Raw genomic sequence first — 18,943 nt, forward strand, 5'->3', positions numbered from 1 at the left:
ATTATTACTGTCTATGAATGAGAAAAGCAATAGTTTTCTTTTACCATTGTGCCATGAATGCAGAAGTCTGATCAAAGGTACATAAATGACCAGTTTCAACTGGTTTCCAACGACCACAGCTGGTTTGAATCAGTATCCTGATACACAAAATTGTCCAGGGATAAGACTGTGTTTTACCATAGCTCTATGGTTTTACCATGAAACCTTGAATGCAGAAGCCTAGAGTAACAAATATACATAGTTAACCAGTTTCAACTGGTTTCACGAAATTTCACCTGGTCACAACTGGTTGCGATTGGTACAATATGATGATTAAGAAAACACATCTAACAATGAGAGGTGAAATAATTTTCTTTTACCATTAAACTACAAATTATGAATGTAAAAACGACAAGTCTCAGCAGTTTGGGCTATCCATTGTTAAAGCTTAGATTTAAAACAATGTTTACATCATTCATACAATAGTTCTGAATACAGGCTGCACTGTTACACTTCATTGATCAATCTTAAACAATGTAAAAAAAAATCAGATGAGACAATTAGTAGTTACATGTATATGTTTAAATCGCACAGGAAAAAAATATTACATTTAGTAACAACTTGAAAAGCATATGAATGATTTTTTTTTTCTTGTTAACTGAATTGTCTTGGTCATCACCTCTTTTGAGACCCATCTCTTTTGATAATTGATGTTTAATTATCTAAAAAACACAGTACCATAAAGAAATTATTTCACTATTTTCAATACCATATTTCGAAACCAAGAGATATTTTGCAAAAGACAAAATGACTTAAGTATTCATTTGCAAATAAATCTAGAAATCTTATATCTCTTACAAAACGGACATAACAGCAAAAACATGAATACGATGATCGACGTTGAATACGAACACTGAATATCTAGTCAGGAAAGACGGCTTGATACACACTTTGTGTGGAGAGAAACATGGATAAGACACACTACAAAACGTACAAAAATCAACTACAACAAAACTATTTGGCATCATACAACATATACAAATACGAACAATGTTTTACAATTTAAAACCATGTTATAGAAGACATAACCTGGGTGTGACCTTGTCATCAGTTCATTTTCAGACAAATGAAAGATAAATGGACATTCTGAAATAAAAAAAAGATCCATTTGCTGGAAAAAATGAAATTTCCATCAATAATTCCCCACTGCTTCGTATTGCCCGATTTGAAAAAAAAATAATAATAATTCAATGAAATTGAAGAATTAAAGCAATTGAAGCTAATCTACTGATCAGAAGAAATCCATGAGTCAATATTTGGACAAGCAATATTTTTATGCACATAAAACTTTATAAAAATATACTTCCTCTGTCCCTTTGTAAAGAAAAAAAAAATTGTTTAGTTTGGTCTTGACTTTTACTACCCTCCTTGCTTATATATAAAAAAGGATGGTTAATGAAGGCTCAAATTAGCTGGTTCAACTAATACTCCTTTGTAAAAAGTTGATAAGTTATTTTGTGTCACAATTCAAAGGATAAACAAGCATGGGTACTAGATTTGGTTTGGACAGGGGTGCGTAGCTGAAGCCTTGAAATGCACACTAATTTTTTTAAGGGTAATTTTGGCAGTAAATAGTACACATTATTAAGGATTTTAGCGGCAAATCGCTGTATGCTAATACAATGCATGAACAGCAGCCCTAAGAAACAACCCCTGGTCATTAAAAAGATTAATAAGTAAATCAGCACCTACAATCACTACATAATTACAGCACCACACAGCAGTTTCCGGAATTAGTGCACTACAAAGTTGCACAAAATTCCCACGATTAACACGAGTAAAAACAGACAAATTGACAGAATATATATATGTTGTTTTTCTTGAGCCACACCGATATATACACATCAAAAGTCAAGTCTTATCACATTTGTCCATATAATTTCTGTTATAAAGTAAAAAATATTTATATATATCTTATAAAACATTTCTTTGTAAAATATTCATGGTAACATGAATGGAATGCTGCGCAGAGAAGAGGGATAAAACACAGAATGAGAAAAACTTAGATAAAACACAAATAGAGATAATAGAGGGGTAAAGAGTGGATTTGAAAGCCACAGGGCATCTGCATTTTAAAGTTTCTTAATTAATACACTGATCACCATTATAAAGGAAATTCATTTGACTGAAAGCAATGAAAAAGGCTTCATCAGACATGTTGCAACAAAGTTCAGCTATATATATAATAATAATAATACATAACATTTATAAGGCGCTTACTACTGGTGTTTCTAAATGCACTGTGTTATGTTTATGGTTTATACTTGGGATTAAAAGAAAAGAAAAAATGTGGAAGGGGAAAGTGACACAGCTAATGCAACTATACTAATAATCAAGAAAATAAACCTGACATGCAGCCATTCCCCTTAAAGGGATGGTCCGGGCTGAAAGTATTTATAGCTTTATAAACAGAGTAGAATTCACTGAGCAAAATGCCAAAAAAATTTTATCAAAATCGGATAACAAATAACAAAGTTATTGAATTTTAAAGTTTAGCAACATTTGGGGAAAACAGTCGTCATGAATAATCATTAGGTGGGCTGATGATGTCACATCTCCACTTGTTCTTTTGTATTTTATTATATGAAATGAGGTTTATTCAAATTTTTTCCTCCAAGAAGTAGAAAAATTGGAATGACAACTGATTTAGTGCATTAGATATTTATTGCTGCAACTTATTTCATTATAAGGGAGACATATTATTCACACAAGTATGAAATAATGAAAAATTATGATTTTATGTAATAACATAAGAAAACGGAAAGTGGAGATGTGACATCATCAGCCCACCTAATGAATATTCATGACGACTGTTTTCACCAAATATTGCTAAACTTTAAACTTCAATAACTTTATTATTTGTTATCCGATTTTGATGAAATTTTCGGCATTTTGCTCAGTGAATTCTACTCTATGTATTAAGATATAAATATTTTCAGCCCGGACCATCCCTTTAAGGGCAGGTTAAAGGTGGCACAATATGGATATAAACCTTGCTGGAGGAAATAAACTGTAGGCCTACAGATAGGATTCAAACTCAGCACCAAGTTATGAATTTGTCTTTGGACAAGTCTCCTTTACTTGAAAATTGATGCATGAAATTTGATCTACAGCCAGGGTAATATATGTTATATGATACAAAGTAATCAAGGGCAGTACAGTGTACGCATAAACTTGATAAAGTAAGTGCGCTATATAAATGGAGATATTATTATTACGAAAGTAGGTTGATTAGCCTCACAATGTTTGAACAAAGATATAAATTGCTGAAGTTTATTGGATCACGTCTGAATAAAGAGTTTTAATAATGAGCTGCCAATATCGTATGGTGTATAATTTCAGTGACTAGATTACATGACTGCTAAAAAGGCAAAATAAAGAGTAAGACCCATAGGTTGACATGCAGAAGGTCTTGACTGAAAAAAAACAAATCTAAAAGGTAAATTTGAAAAACAGATACAGAACTATTTTCTACTTAAATCTATTCACAACTCAAAATGTGTATTATGAAGTCTGTGTTTTGTACTGTAATTTTCAATAAAAAAAGAACAGCATCTAATTATGCAAGTGAGATTTGAGAAATATTCTCAGATGGCGTGTTTCGTATTTCTGCTTGTCAGACCTTGAAGTATACATTAATAAATATTGGGATGTTTCGAAGATGGTGATGCTTATGATATTGTTGTTAACGTAAAAAAGCAAACTCTGAAGACAACTTCACTACAGCAAAGGCGATCATACATAACCCTCATATGATTGCCACATTTCCACAAATAAAAAGTGTCAGCAATGTTTATACAGCACCCACACAACAAATCTTATTGTATTCCACATATTTGGGACTGTTAGTAAAAAAAAAAATTAAAAAAACTCGCCTCCAGACACGACTGAAAAAAAGAACTATATTTTCATAAACAGCAATAGAATTCCATGAAAATATTCACTACAATTATATGGCATAAATAGTAATTGCACATAGATACTAGTTGATAAAGATATTTATAGCTTTCACAAACCTGCACACCATAAAATGCTAAATTCTAGCATAGATTAACAAAAAAATCAACAAAAATGTCATAATCAAGGTATAGGCCTAAACAATATAAAAACATTTATTATAGTAATGAATACAATAAAAGACCCCTCAAATTCAAAGTACAACACTCCCAATTAATGTGGATAATTTCAAGTACAGTTGTTGAGAATACTTTTAAATGCTTTTTATTTCATGAAATAACAAAATACTCAAACAAGGATTTCTGATAATTTTTAATTACCCAAATGAATTCCAAAAATGATTAGAGTAAAGATTTATATAATAACCACCCCCAACATAAACTAACAAATATTTCATGCCTTGTCTTTCAGCGGCTGAAGTCTACCACGAGTGAAATGAGTGACAGTTTTTCAGGCATAATCCTTCAAAAGAAATGACATTATTAAAGTTGAAAGCAAAACAAAAACACAATGATAAATATTGCTTTAATAGGTTCAGCACTAATTAAAAGAAAATGAAAACTCAACTTCATACATAAGAATACATTTCACACAAATTAGTGGAATATTTGTGAATACTTGATCATACTTCTTAGTAAAAAATGAATACCATTGATTGGCTAACTCCTCTCTGGTCATGGGTTAGAATACTGGGGGGGGGGGGGAGAGATTCACTAAGAGTTAAGTTTGACTTAGCCAATGTATGCATGTTATTTAATGGGTAACCTGTTCGATATATATGGTAGTGCATGTCACATGCGCATGAGCTGACCAATGCGGTGATGCATTCTATACCACGCGCAACTGAAATTTAGATGCGACTCTCAAGTCAAACTTAAATCTTTGTGAAAACCCCCAAGATCACTTTCATTTGTCTACAGCCATTTCATTTAGAACCACTCCTCGGTCTAATTTCACATGTATAAATTCAATATATCCTATCAATTTTGTCTAATTCTCATTTGGTTTAATCATCACTGTCTAAAAGCCAATTATGTCATAACAAACAATTGACTTATCGTAACTTTGTCCAATTACCCCCCATGTCTAATGACCATTTAGTGTATTATAAGTTTGTCTAATCAGTTTCTCTAAATCAATCATATGTCCGCAATCAATTGCCAATTTGTAATTGATTGCTAAACTGCTTCTTAAAACAGGGAGTGTAATCCGATTTGCTACAGATAAAAGTGATCAATCAATTGTAAAATTGCAACAGAATATTTGCGATTGATTGTAAATATTTTCTTGAAACACCCCCTTACTCGTAGTGGACCAAGTGGGCATTAGATGAGATGGGTCAGACCTCACTGGAGATTGAGAAATAGTAAAATGAGCTAGACAAGAATTACACTTTTTTATTTCATGAAATGGTTGAAGACAATGTGGCAATTGACCATTCACTGTTATAATACAAGACAAAATGTATGTATTGACACACTGGGGCCTTGTATCAAAATGCCAGGCGATTGATTGTTGAGTTGATTAGATTGCACATAATGATCATTGAAATCAATTGTAAAAACCAGCCTACAATCAATCACTACTAAGCTTTGTGTCATGAAACCCTGGATTACCATTGCAACAGACTTTCAGGCCTGTATTCTGAACTCAGATTAAATTCAAACTCTGGTTTTACGTTGTGGTTTAACTATGGAAAGCCAATTGTGACACAAATCTTTAACATTACAGGTTCCATTTATCAGCTCTTCTTATACTCAGATCATTCACTACTGGCTATGAATAATAACTGAATCAGTTTTCTTTGCCATTATAGCATGATGAAAGCGTTCAGTAAACCTAAGAAACATGCAATGTTAACAAAATTGACATTTTTGGCTTCCCATAACTTTAGCAGAGTTAGACCATGGCCTGAGTTAAATTGAATTTCAGAATACAGGCCATAGAAAAGAGAAAAAAACAAGTCCATCTATCTGGAATATGTTTTAAGGCTATTTAGCCAATTACTGTCTTTATAGGCCTAAAACATTGTCTGCGGTGGGAATTGATCAGGCGATTGGCTGACTGACATCCAATCAGTCCTGACCAGCAGTCACACAATACACATCTATATCAACATTTATCTTACATTTGATCATGGAAAATATTTATCCTTTGATTCAACGTAACCACATTGAATAGAATGGATCCTTACTCTATCAGTGTCTTTAGGATCATACTCAGTGGCGGACCATGACCCAGAGGAGACAAAGCATTGGAGGGGCACAACATTATTCACAAACAATACAGTGCCCCTCCAATCATTGTCTCCTCCGGGTCACGGTACGCCACTGATCATACTCATGCTCTGTTGGTGCCCTGTCACACCAAGATACACGACCAATATTATGATCGATTGCAAACCCATTAATACATGGTTTAGGACAGACCTACAGTTGAGATCAGTCATAAGATCGATTGCATCTCCTCGAAGAAGTCTTCTTGAATCAAGTTCCACTGTAAATTCCAGCCGTAAGCACTGAAAAGAGGAGCCCTCAAGAAACTGGATACTGGTAAAGAGCTTTGAGCAAAACTCTTTGCAGATACTCATTGAAGTGATCGAACAAAATCGCCCAAAACCACCAATTAATATAACAGCTGGGACCAGCTAAGTCACCTAGTAGAGATTTATTAATAAAATACCATGGTACTCCTTTATGGACCTCCAAGACTCCAACTGATTTTTGTGACCATCCTACGTTGATCCAGTAACCTAACGCTGTGCCTTCAACATGGTGATCTAGAGAGCAATTTAACGATGTTAACTGTCTATCAAGTTGTTGGTCGGACACTATTCCTTGATTTTGATTGCCTAAGAAGCACAGCTGGTTCCTATAGTAACTCTTAGATGAAAATTACTCTGTCAGATTAAGTACTTTCATGAAATGTTCTCCTTTTTGGCTGTGAATTTCTCATTCTTTTAGAGGGCATCATAAACCGTCGAAGGGGCATTGACAGCGTGACCGTCAATGGCAGTTGATCGATTCAGGCTATGGCCGTGTATAACTAATACACCTGACAGATTTATTATCAATACTAGTATACCAGAGTAGACCTTTTTGGTCCTCCAAGATTCCATCTGATTTTCGTGACCATCCTAAATTGATCCAATGGCCAAACACTCCTAACTCCAATATGGTGATCAGAAGATAGATCTGAGAAATAGATGACGCGGATCCACTGCTTTGACTGCTTTAACCCGACTCCAATGGATTAGCTTGATAAGTAATACATCTTCCACCATGATACCCAGTAATCATTCAACTTTGTTACTTCAACCGGTCGTAAGGTAGGCATAAGCGATTCAGGAGTTCGCTGTTTATCCATTACATAGTCCTCTGATTTTGATGAGTGCCCTTACGCAGTTGATCGTCAATACTGATTCAATGATTATGCATTGGAACTCCCAACTGCGGGTCTGAGAGTACATTGATCTGTTTCACCACCTTTGACGAGAAGGAGTGACTGAACATACCGGGGCTCTCATAGAGAGGTTGTAGGGACTCCGTTCTGAGGAAAAATGCAGGAAAAACACAACATTAATCAGAGGATGTTGTATTTTTGGGAAAAAGTGTAAGGTAGAATTCTAAGCCGAAGATCACAACTGATGATTTGATGTACATGAATGTAAAATATTTAATTTGTCATAACATGGGGGTCAATATATAGATTATCAATGATTAGCAAATTCTAAAATCTTACATATTATTCACTTTGTCCCTCGGTTTCAATTGAACATACATGTATACAATCTTTATGTCAGGTTTACCCAGTTTATACCTGGTTCCTACTGTCCCCGATTCTTGTCACAAATGAAACTGTGGTCTAAATCCTGGAGCAATCATAGTGCTTGTATCAGATATCAGATCAGTCATAGCAAGCAAATTTATTGTAAAATTTTTTTTTGGAAGGTTCAAAATTTTCCGTGATCAGCTACGGAAGGCCAATTGTGGCGGATGTAACCGATGGCACAACATTGTAAATGGGGTATATACGGGAAGGAGTGAAACTCATGCATCCTGTGACTGTTGGATGCAATATAACTGGGTAAATCAAGAAGGGAATGAAAGATCTTGTATAATAGTAATACTAATAATTGTACATTTATATTGCGCAATTTCTATTTGTATATACTCAACTGCGCATTACAATACTTAAAAGGTAAAATAGTTAAAATAAATACACAAAAGTACAATTATGTACTTCATATGTTTGTTAATAAGACACTTTGTTATCATTCAGTTTGATATACACAGAATACTGTTGTCATTGCTTGACAATTGAATCACGGTGTTACCACGTGGCTGTTTCATAAAGAGTTACAACTGTTGTAACTTTGCCATTATGGCAACTACCGTGGTGACTTTGATTTTGATTGGCTACTGAGACCCGTTGTCATGGTATTTGCCATAATGGCAAAGTACAATAGTTGTAACTCTTTATGAAACGGGCCCCAGTAGTCAGAATGTAAAGAGCAGCACACATTTAGGGAAATTTCCTAAAACATGAACATCCACCTCCTATATGTGCAGCCTTCCTGAAATTATTTTCTGTTTTCTGGTTCAAATTTAAAAAAAAAAGAAGTCGTAATGCTTCAAATAAACATGGCTTGTGTAGTTTAATAATGAAATGGGGTAAGAGTAGAGAAACATGGAGGTCGGACGTACATGTATAAAAATGTTGATTATTTCATAGAAATTGCCCAGAAAGTAACTTACAATGTCTTGCGTCACTGACGATGATCCAAATTCTTCCATGAGCGCTGCGTCCGACAGTCTCCTAATCTCGTCCAATTCTAATCTGAGTTGGGCTTCATCATCTGCATCTGTAAACAAACATTACCTAATGTTATCAACTTATCACTTCACTGAAATTTTCGATTTAGGGCGGTGGTGTTGTAAGTTTTGAGGTTCAAGACTATAACGCCCGTATCTGTGACAAAAAATCATCAAATTTTCAGTCTTCCTGATAAAAAGGGAAGATTTAAAAGTTCTGACATCTACTAGATATACATTGCTAAAATGTTTTTTTAACCTTTCAACATTATATTAGATGAATCAATCCAAGTAGTTGCTATGTATTACAAAAAAAAAATCAACAGGAAAGTTGGATCTGGTGAACTCACTGTTATTTGTTGATGGCGATGGTCCTTCGGGTGGTACTTCCGGTATCGCCCCATCTCCTTCGCCAACTTCCACCATGTCACCATCTGCCGAATGGTCATCTTCAAACCCAAGGTTAGTGATGCCTTTCAGTGCTCCGGTTTCCGTGGTAACATCAGCATCTCCCCTTCTTTCTCCTTCCCTCTCTTTGGCTTCTTCACCGACCTCTACCTCATAGCTGGGATTGCTACGCCCTTCTCTCGACAACCGGCTCGTGGTGGGAGTTGCACCTGTGTGAATTAATAATAATAATATTCCGCATTTATAAAGCGCTTAACACATCGGAACGACATCTCTAAGCGCTTTACAGATATATTATTATATCCTTGCATGCACACATACAATGTATGCACCATCTCCTCTCCCTGGGGAGCATTCCAACAAGAGTTCCAAGACTCAATTGCTAGGCATACTACATAGGGTTTCGCATCCTACGGGGTACCCATTTAACCCCTGGGTAGAGAGTGGCAAATTGTGGATTGACGCCTTGCCAAAGGATGCTAGGCCATGGTGGGATTCGAACACAGGACCCTCTGATTACAAGGCGAGAGTCAGAACCGCTACACCACAGCGCTTCCACTTCAGAGTGGAATTGCATTTCAAGATTGCTTTTTTCTTAATCAGATTTCAATCTATCATATCTTCAACATTGTTCAAATTCAAATTCAATGTACAGTAGCCATAGAGATGTATCTATGATTGCAGTACTGGACAAAAGAAACACACAAACACGCAAAAGACTGCTTCTCTTTGTGGTAATCACATGGGAAGTATATTTTCATCGTTCTTGGAAATCTGTTCAATTAAAAAAAATAACAAACTTCCATTTGCATGATTTCAAGTTAAACGTTATTTGCTATAAAACTTGTATGTTTGGCACACCAGAGGAACAGAAATAATTACACAGTCCCATATATGCATATTTGTGCATTAAGTAACCTTGTCCGAGCCTGGGCATTAAATATCGTATTTTAACAAAGTCCAGCACTTTTTGTTACTTACTTAAATTATTGAGCTGGCTCGGTCTGACCGTCGGCGTCGATGTGGACGATGATGGATTATTATCCGACCTCTGACCTCTTCTTATTCCACTTCCTCCTTCCCCTCTTCCACCCTCTCCTCTCCCCGATGTTTCTACCTTCGTTGACGACTCTAGATTGGCTATTGCACTGGCTAACGAGGATTCTGAAGATGCAACAGTGGCAGAGGTGGAGTAGAATAAAATACAATTAATAAAGGCCATTATTCTTCATAAGATATTACAAGTATCTGGGTCCTGTCTTACAAAGAATTGCGATTGATCCAATCAACGTCAACTACGTGTATATGGAAATCCATCAGTGTCCTGATTTTTCCTACAGGAAATTTACACAATGTCCTTTTGTAAACAAAGAGCATACTGGATTGTCAAGAAAATGACAAAGTATGAATACACATCATGATCTAGAAAGCATTATGAACAAACATGCATTTTAGACGATGGCATTGCTGGCTTTCCATAGTTGTGGTTGATTGAATCAATCAATCGCAACTCTTTGAAAGACAGGGCCCTGGTTATCATTGTAATCAGCACCTAATTCTTGTTTTTATGTATAAACACTAAATCCCTCTCAAAAAGGTAATTTAAAACTGATGTACCCCCTTTATTTTCAACCTGGGGGTTGAATGGGAGGAGGATTAACTATTAAAGCCTATTAAAAAGTTGATTAAGCCCAGTTAACAATTTGTGCATTTTTATAACTCTTACTTCTCTACTATAATTCAGATTATAAAGAACAATTTAATTTCAACCCACTTATTACCTAAAATTATCAATTTTAGGTGATACAATTGCAATTATTCACACATTTTCCCATTAAATTTATGGTGCATCAACTTTATATGACCATCCAACTAAATATTGCCTAATTTGCTTTCTACTTCTATTGGGTTACATTCTAGGGTATATGACAATAGTTTTAACTCTTTATATGATTCCAATTAATATTGTTGTCTCTTGATTGGTTAAAGTATAATTCAATCAGCAAGACCAATATATAACATGGTCAAATTATTTCCAGATTGACTTAATAATTAACAAAGATTTTTCAGTGATAATACTATGCTGCCTAGATACCAAAAACCAAGAATAAACTGTTGTATATCTTAGACTCTCTGTATGGCTGGTAAAAAAATGACAATATAATTTGCAGTCTTAAGAAACAAATCTTTGATTTAACTTTTTTTTTCAATAATTATTCAATTCAAATACCAATCAATTGACAAAGATATATCTCTCTTTAAAAAGCTATGAAAAAACATGAAAACAACAATACAAACAATTGATTTTTATTATTTTTTCCTATCAAAGTTATTGATGAAACAAGAAAATTAATATGAAGATCAATTTATCTTCACTGAAAAAGATACTGATTTTGATAAAGTTGATATGGGTGTATGGATTTCTGGAATCCTTGAAAGTTCTAGCCTGAAAAGGAGATGACTATAAACATTATTTCTTAATGAATGAAAAGACAATTTTGAAGAAATAAATAGAACTGAATTGAAAAAAACAAATACAAAAAAAATATCTGCAAAAAAAATTTCCGCTCTCAAGCAAGACACAATACTGAATAAACTGAAATAATAAATCTACAAATAGCTTACATGTACATCAATACTTTAACAAAAGTGGAAAATTTATTCAAAATAAAGGAAAGTAAAAATTGAAGATGCATTTCACTGTGAAGCTATTTCTGATAACCTGCATCTCATTAATGTGAATTTCAATATAAAATAAACTATTTTACAAAAGACTGCACAAGAAACGCAGATTGCTCCCCAAAATACACAGCCTCTTCACACACCAACAGTCTAATTCAATTATCAGAATTCATATGCTAACCACAGATTTTTCCCACGTACATTGTGGTTAACCAAGATACCGGTGAACATTATCCTTAAGGCTTGTTCATACATGGCCTGACAAAGAGTTGCAACATTTCATACATGAAGTGTGTTCAGACATGGTGAATCAAATCGTTACAGTATTATTGATGAATCAACATAATCCTCATTGTAAAAAGTGCATGGATTAATTCAACTTCTAGAATTCCAATTAAATTCCTATCATCCCAGCTTCATTTATGAATCAGTATATAAACATCATTGTAAAAAGTGCACAGATTAATTCCACTTTTTGAATTCCACAATATGAGTGTGAATGCTCCCCAAATGGAATGATACATGCAGATCATGATATATCCCGTAACACCACGTCAGAAAAAGCAGAGTGTGAACACTACCCACAAGAAATGATACATGTAGATCATGATGCATCCCATCACACCACGTCAGAGGTGTAAACGCTCCCCATATGGAATGACACTTGTAGATAACATGATGCGTCTTACCAGAATTAACTCTATCGTTGACCCTGATAGTATCTGCCTTATCAAAGTCCACTGCTATCGTGTAGCGATGCCTGTAGTCTGGGGGAAACCCCAACTTGGGCGAGTCAGGATCCAGACTGTGTTGTCTCATATAATCCCTGAGGTGAGCTATCTCTTTCTGTGGAGGGAGGATGTGGAGAATGCAAAAATGAGGATGAGTAATGTAGATAATGTGAGAGATAATCACTCAGTTTTTCTCTGTGTGTAAAATAACCCAAAAAACATTTTTTTTTGCGGGCTTCATTTACACATTTTGGCCCCTTTAACAAGTAGTCGCCAGAATATGACCCCTAAACAAGTTTTGTCTCGGGCCCGAACACTTTTCAGAAACAAGGAGGAAAAATCCCCGGGGAAAAAGCTTGGGGAAAAAACATACGTTAAACACGTTGGCTAGTCTTAAAAAAAAAGCTTTGAAAAAACCCCCCCTAAATACGTTTGACCCCGCAATTGACCACTGAACAGTCTTTCAAAACCACCTTTTAAAAAAAAATCAGTGTTTTGATACCCTCAACGTGCACGCGCGGCCTGTGTCCAAAACTGAAAAAAACACCCCTTTAAATGCGTTTTTTGGTCACGCAGTATATGTACAGCAATATATTTGACTGCCCCACCCACCCGGGACTTTTAATAAGCGAAATGTGACTTAGAAAAAGTAAATAACATATGATTGCATATTTTGGTCTGAAATAATGCTTCGAGTGAGGCAATTTTTTTTAGTTACTTATAGAAGATCAATTTTAGCAGTCTACTATACAATGATCCAGGTCATTTTCCTTTTTTTTTTAATCCACCTGTGCCTCAGTATAGTTTATGTGAGAGATGGCACATAGTAAATCATGTGTTTATTATTACAATTTTTTTGTATTTTTACTCAAAAGCTAATTATCTTCAGCAATTCTATTTCTAAATGAAAATAACAATATATTTGAATGCCTATTGTCAAATGTTCATACACATATTAAAATTGCATGATTCCAACATCCAGCTGATGATATCAACAATACAAGTTTCCATTTTGTTCACTTTGCCAACTTCAAGATTTGCATGATTGATTGTGGGTTTGATATTTTTCTACCACAAACCAATTGATGAGATTGATTGTTGTTATGCCTGCACTTTTCCTTCTCTCTCTGCTAATCCTACATCTTTCTCTCGCTCTCCACATGTATTTTATTATCTTTCTCCCCATACATGTATATCCATCTATATCTCGCTCTCTCAGCCCCCCCTGTCTGTCTCTTTTATTTCTCTTCTTCTGTGAATTTATAGTTTATTTGTTTGGTTTTTTTTTTTTTAACCTCAAACTACATTGTATGTATTTCAGGGTTGGTTTGTAATGAAATATGATGAAATATAAAAAAAAAAGTGACACAGAACTAACATAAGGACACAGCTGTTATGTATGTATACATTATCAAAAACTTGATATTTCAGTGATCAATTCAACATACATGATTTACACTAGCTCAAGGATAAAGCACCAGGGGAGGGGAGAGGGCCAAGAGAGAAAAGGGGAGGTAAGAGAGAAGGGGAGGGGAGAGAGATGGGGAGGGGATAGAGAAGAGGTGGGAAGGGGAGAGAGAAGAGGGGAGGGAGAGAGAAAAGGGGAGGAGGGGAGAGAGTAATGGAAGGGAAGGGGGAAGAGAAAAGGGGGAGGGGGAGAGAAAATGTGAGGGGAGAGAGGAGAGAGATGGGGAGGGGAGAGATGAGAGGGGAGGGGAGAGAGAAGAGGACTGGAGGGGAGGGGAGAGAGAAGGGGAGGGGAGAGGGCCAAGAGAGAAAAGGGGAGGGCAAGGTTGTAAACCTACATGTATATACTGTAAAATATGCACATGTATACTCTGTATTTTTAAAAAATAAACTTACTAATTGTTGATCACACTGTGCTTGTAATGCGTCAGCTTGTATTTCAGCCTGATTCCTAGCATATTTCTCCATCTGTAGTTCAGTTGATGCCTCCTCTCTCGCCTTCGACACCCCCGCTGTTTGGTAGAAAAAACACAATAAAGCATCCGGACTCTAAATGATACATGTATGTCAGAATAAGTCTTCCTAGCAGATATTTGAATAAAAAGTGCAATACAAACTAACACGATTAGTAAATTACATGTAATTACAATCGTCAATTCCAATAAAGTAACTACTGCACAGATGAGGTGACATACCGGTAAATTGTAGGTTACGTTAATTTACAATTGGGAAAGCTTCTATTACATTGTCCACTTTAATCTAATTGGCTATCATTAGACCTGTTGCTAAATATCAAACATGACTAAACTCTTTGTTTTTATTCTTTCAATCAGATAACACACAAATTATAAAATAAAAATATGAATAACCTTGATCATCTTGGTGCCAAAAAGCACTATTTTAGTTTACGGCCAATGACCATCATATGCTCATTTGCAAATTGTAATTACAAAATGGCTATTATATTTGATTGCATTAGTTGATATGTTTGTTATCACAAGAATAAATCTAAATAATACCCCTTCCAAAATCCTTTACAGTTTGTACCAGGAAAAATACATACAATTTTTTTATTTTCGGGGGCTACTTTTGATAACTTGGAGCCTAAATCTGCAACATTGTATAAGCTTTAACATTGCAATGAATGGGGATTTCCAGGGCTCCTCTTTGAGTTTCCAGGGCTCATTTGAAGATTTGGGGGGCTAAATTGCCCCCAGCCCCCGTGCAATCTTTCCCCTGGTTTCTACAAGTGATGAACTATACACCAAAGTCCTTTTACTTATCATATCTCATGTATGAAGTTTAAACTTTTGCACTATAAATGCAAAAATGAAAATTCTCCCTAAGAGAGTATAAGATCTCAATTGTAGAAAAAAAAATTACAAAAGTTTGAACCATGTAAAAAAATCAGACTGTTTATATGTAGAATACTTGATTTCAAGTATATCATGTTGCATTACAAACTCAACATTTGAAATGGACAAGATATCTTAATTTCCATATCATTATTTTTTTTTGTCTACCGAGTTTCCTTATTCCCTTATGTTTCATACAGGTATTACCAAACGCTCCTTATCAATGGGTTTTAGAAACACAATATGCCACTTCTAATGTACTTCAGTGCTTTAAGGGTTACCATGTACATGCAAATTACCTGCTAATGAACTAATCAATCAATTGTTTGATCAAACACAGGCTCTTTCAGTAAACAGTGGAATGGCAAGATCAAATACATCATTTAATTAAAACAAAATTTTATGCCGATATGTATACATGGGCCACGAACCCCCTTGCTCTTGCACATTGAGAAAAGAGCAAGGTTTTTATCAATGTTATTCTAATCATTTTGTGGTTGGCATTGTGGTTTCATTCCAATTCACTGCAAATCTAAACTATGATTTGTGGTTTTTCTTTAATCATGATACTATAATGTTGATGCATGTTTTTAATCTGGACAGTTTTTTATGGAATAGTATACATTGTGGAGCGTTGTGGCCCAGTGGATTAGTCTTTTGACTTTGAAACAGAGGGTCTTGGGTTCGAATCCAAGCCATGGCGTTATGTCCTTCAGCAAGAAATTTATCCACATTGTGCTGCACTCGATCAACCCAGGTGAGGTGACTGGGTACCCGGTGGGAAGAAATTCCTTGAATGCTTGAGCGCCTAAGTAGGCAGCCCAGCTAAAGCCGAGGTAATAATCATAATAGCAGGGCCCACTGGGAGAACAGTTTTCAGAACTGAAGTGGCTTCCCTGGGTAAATATACCTATATTATTATTATCATTATTATTATTACACTGTCCATGTACATGCCATGTGTATCTTTCCCTATGTTGACAAATATCAAATTCTTCTAGAAAAAAAATACACCAAAATTTATGAGTATCATATAAAAGATTAAAAACACAATTGAGTATTGATACTGTCTATTTTTCACACAAAAATGTGTAAAATTTTGTAATATAGTTCAACAATACATGCAATATATCTGCAGTGTAAATTCTTGAATTTTCTCAACTTTTCATTTATTTTTTCATTTAAATTTGCAATCTATTTGCCCAAGCCACTTTATATCATTATGAACTATGAAAAAAAAAAAAGCCCCTCCCAAGTGAATATGTTAACCTTTAAAACCTGAAATAACCAGGAAGGAATTCTTTGATTGAGAGCACAGAAATAGTTACCTAGTTTAACCACTGTAACACCTTCCTGTTCGGTAGATACAGTTGCTATGAATATCAAAATATTTTGTATTCTACTACGTAATGCTCAAGAATAATTTTCATAAATGGACGTTCAATTCTAACTCCAAAGTTTAGATGTAAACATCCAACCTGGTTTTCACTTATGTTACTTTATACATGCATATATATACATATATATTTTTTGGCATGCATTTTGAAATTATTATAGTTCTATTTTACCTTCTGATACTTGTTAACATTCTTCTTCAATAAAAACTTTTAATATACATACAAATTACAAAAATTATTAATATTATATTTATATATATCATACTGTATATATGTAAAAAATATATGATATGTATTATAATTATTATCATAGATTCTAGGATGATGTAGAATCCATCAAAATATTTTCATAATTTTTTTTGCTAGGATGTGAATACTTACATTAAAGGGGTTTTTAAACATATATATTTTTTATTTATCTCTTGTTTAAATATTCCACAGCATTTTTTGTTATGAATCATTAATAGTACATTAAACTTACTATGGTAGATTCCACATAGTCTCCAAAACCTGAATGAAATTAATAATGTAATGGCTCTCGTTCCAGGGTTGTCGTCTTCAATGTTACTGGCCAGTAAGACTAGGTCTACGATGAATGTTATGGTGACTATGAAGATGTCAAACATCTGAAGAAAAATAAACATGAAAAACAAATACAAATTCAGGAAATGTTATAAGAATTTTAAGATACAGGTCTAAGATTCTTATAGTGACTATGAAGATGTCAAACATCTGAAGAAAAAAAAACATGAAACACAATGATAAATTCAGGATATTTTATAAGAATTTTAAGATACATGTCTATCAAAGATGAATGTTATGGTGACTATGAAGATGTCAAACATCTGGAGAAAAAAAAACATGAAAAACAAATACAAATTCAGGATATGTTATAAGAATTTTAAGATACATATACATGTCTATCAAAGATGAATGTTATGGTGACTATGAAGATGTCAAACATCTGAAGAAAAAAAAACATGAAAAACAATTATAAATTCAGGATATGCTATAAGAATTTTAAGATACAGGTCTATGCTGAATGTTATGGTGACTATGAAGATGTCAAACATGTGAAGAAAAAAAACTTGAAAAACAAATATTTCAAAATTCACTTTGCTATTACAAATTCAGCAAAAAAAAGTATGCAAATAACGACAAAGTCTATTTACTTGGCAGACTTTGTCATTTATTGCATTAATTTGACTCAGAAATATGATGAAACAATTTAGCAAACCTTTACAATGCAGTAAGAACTAGTAACCAGTTATTTACAGTACAAAAACACATTTTTTTTGGGTGAGAATTTATTTGTCTGAACTCTTTCTTTTTTAAATGAGAAAACCAAGGCCATAAATTTTCACATACATGCAAATTCTATCACGCAAATGATTAATATTTATTTTGAAGGCTACTTTTCATTTTCACAAACGATTGGCTAAATCTGCTACATTGGATAAGCTTTAACATGGCAGTATATAGGGAAATTTGGGGGCTCTTTTAAGCATTTCGGGGGCAAAATTGCCCCGAGCCCCCATGTAATTTTATCCCTGAATGCTACATTGTATAAACTCATCCGGATAAGACATGTACATGTACATGTTTCCTTTATCATACAACTATTTTACATCTATTTTTTCTACACTCTTATTTTAATTTTTTTTCAGTAGCTTTACGTTGAGAATAATCATGGTAGGACCAAATGTTTCTACGTATGGCATTTTGACTGCTAATCAGATGCACGGTATGTGAATGTGCTAAAAATGAAATTCATGCTGGCAATTTTCACCGAGGCATAATTCATTAATTAATGATGATTTCCTAACTTCACGCCCAAATCTCTCCACAGTCAATTAACAGCTATATCTCTGCCGTTTTCTTTCCAGGGGCAACAGCTTGATTTGTTCACGCCAGTGGACAAACAGTAAACTGTCACAGGAAAACGTAATAAAGTGCGTTAGAAGAAAAACAGACGGCCAATCGGTTCAAATTCAATATACCCATACTGAACTTCCAGAAGAAGACAAATGTGGGAAAAAACAGGAAACAGAAGGGTATCCCAAGCTTTAATAAAAATCTATAACAAATATTGT

At 34.4% G+C, this 18,943-nt stretch overlaps 1 protein-coding gene across 1 annotated transcript; it reads right to left on the bottom strand.

Annotated features, from left to right (window-relative positions):
- Positions 1 to 3,514: 3,514 nt before the first annotated feature.
- Positions 3,515 to 18,571, bottom strand: LOC129262444 (uncharacterized). Its single transcript, XM_054900566.2, has 8 exons — positions 18,527 to 18,571; positions 17,332 to 17,476; positions 14,495 to 14,610; positions 12,590 to 12,746; positions 10,200 to 10,382; positions 9,161 to 9,427; positions 8,754 to 8,860; positions 3,515 to 7,545 (listed from the first exon to the last, which is right to left on the bottom strand). Exons 1-8 carry the CDS (start codon positions 18,569 to 18,571, stop codon positions 7,519 to 7,521), a joined length of 1,047 nt encoding a protein of 348 aa, XP_054756541.2. The 3' UTR covers positions 3,515 to 7,518.
- Between the last annotated feature and the right edge of the window lie 372 nt (positions 18,572 to 18,943).

The sequence above is a fragment of the Lytechinus pictus genome, chromosome 5 (assembly GCF_037042905.1).
Source record: "Lytechinus pictus isolate F3 Inbred chromosome 5, Lp3.0, whole genome shotgun sequence".
Classification (NCBI taxonomy): domain Eukaryota; kingdom Metazoa; phylum Echinodermata; class Echinoidea; order Temnopleuroida; family Toxopneustidae; genus Lytechinus; species Lytechinus pictus.

Coding starts and splice junctions, on each gene's coding strand:
- LOC129262444 (XM_054900566.2), bottom strand. CDS start 18,571: ATGCCATACGTAGAAACATTTGGTCCTACCATGATTATTCTCAAC. Junction 14,611..17,331: donor ACTATGTGGAATCTACCATA/GTAAGTTTAATG, acceptor TCTACCAAACAG/CGGGGGTGTCGAAGGCGAGA. Junction 8,861..9,160: donor ATCGCCATCAACAAATAACA/GTGAGTTCACCA, acceptor GTTTGTTTACAG/ATGCAGATGATGAAGCCCAA.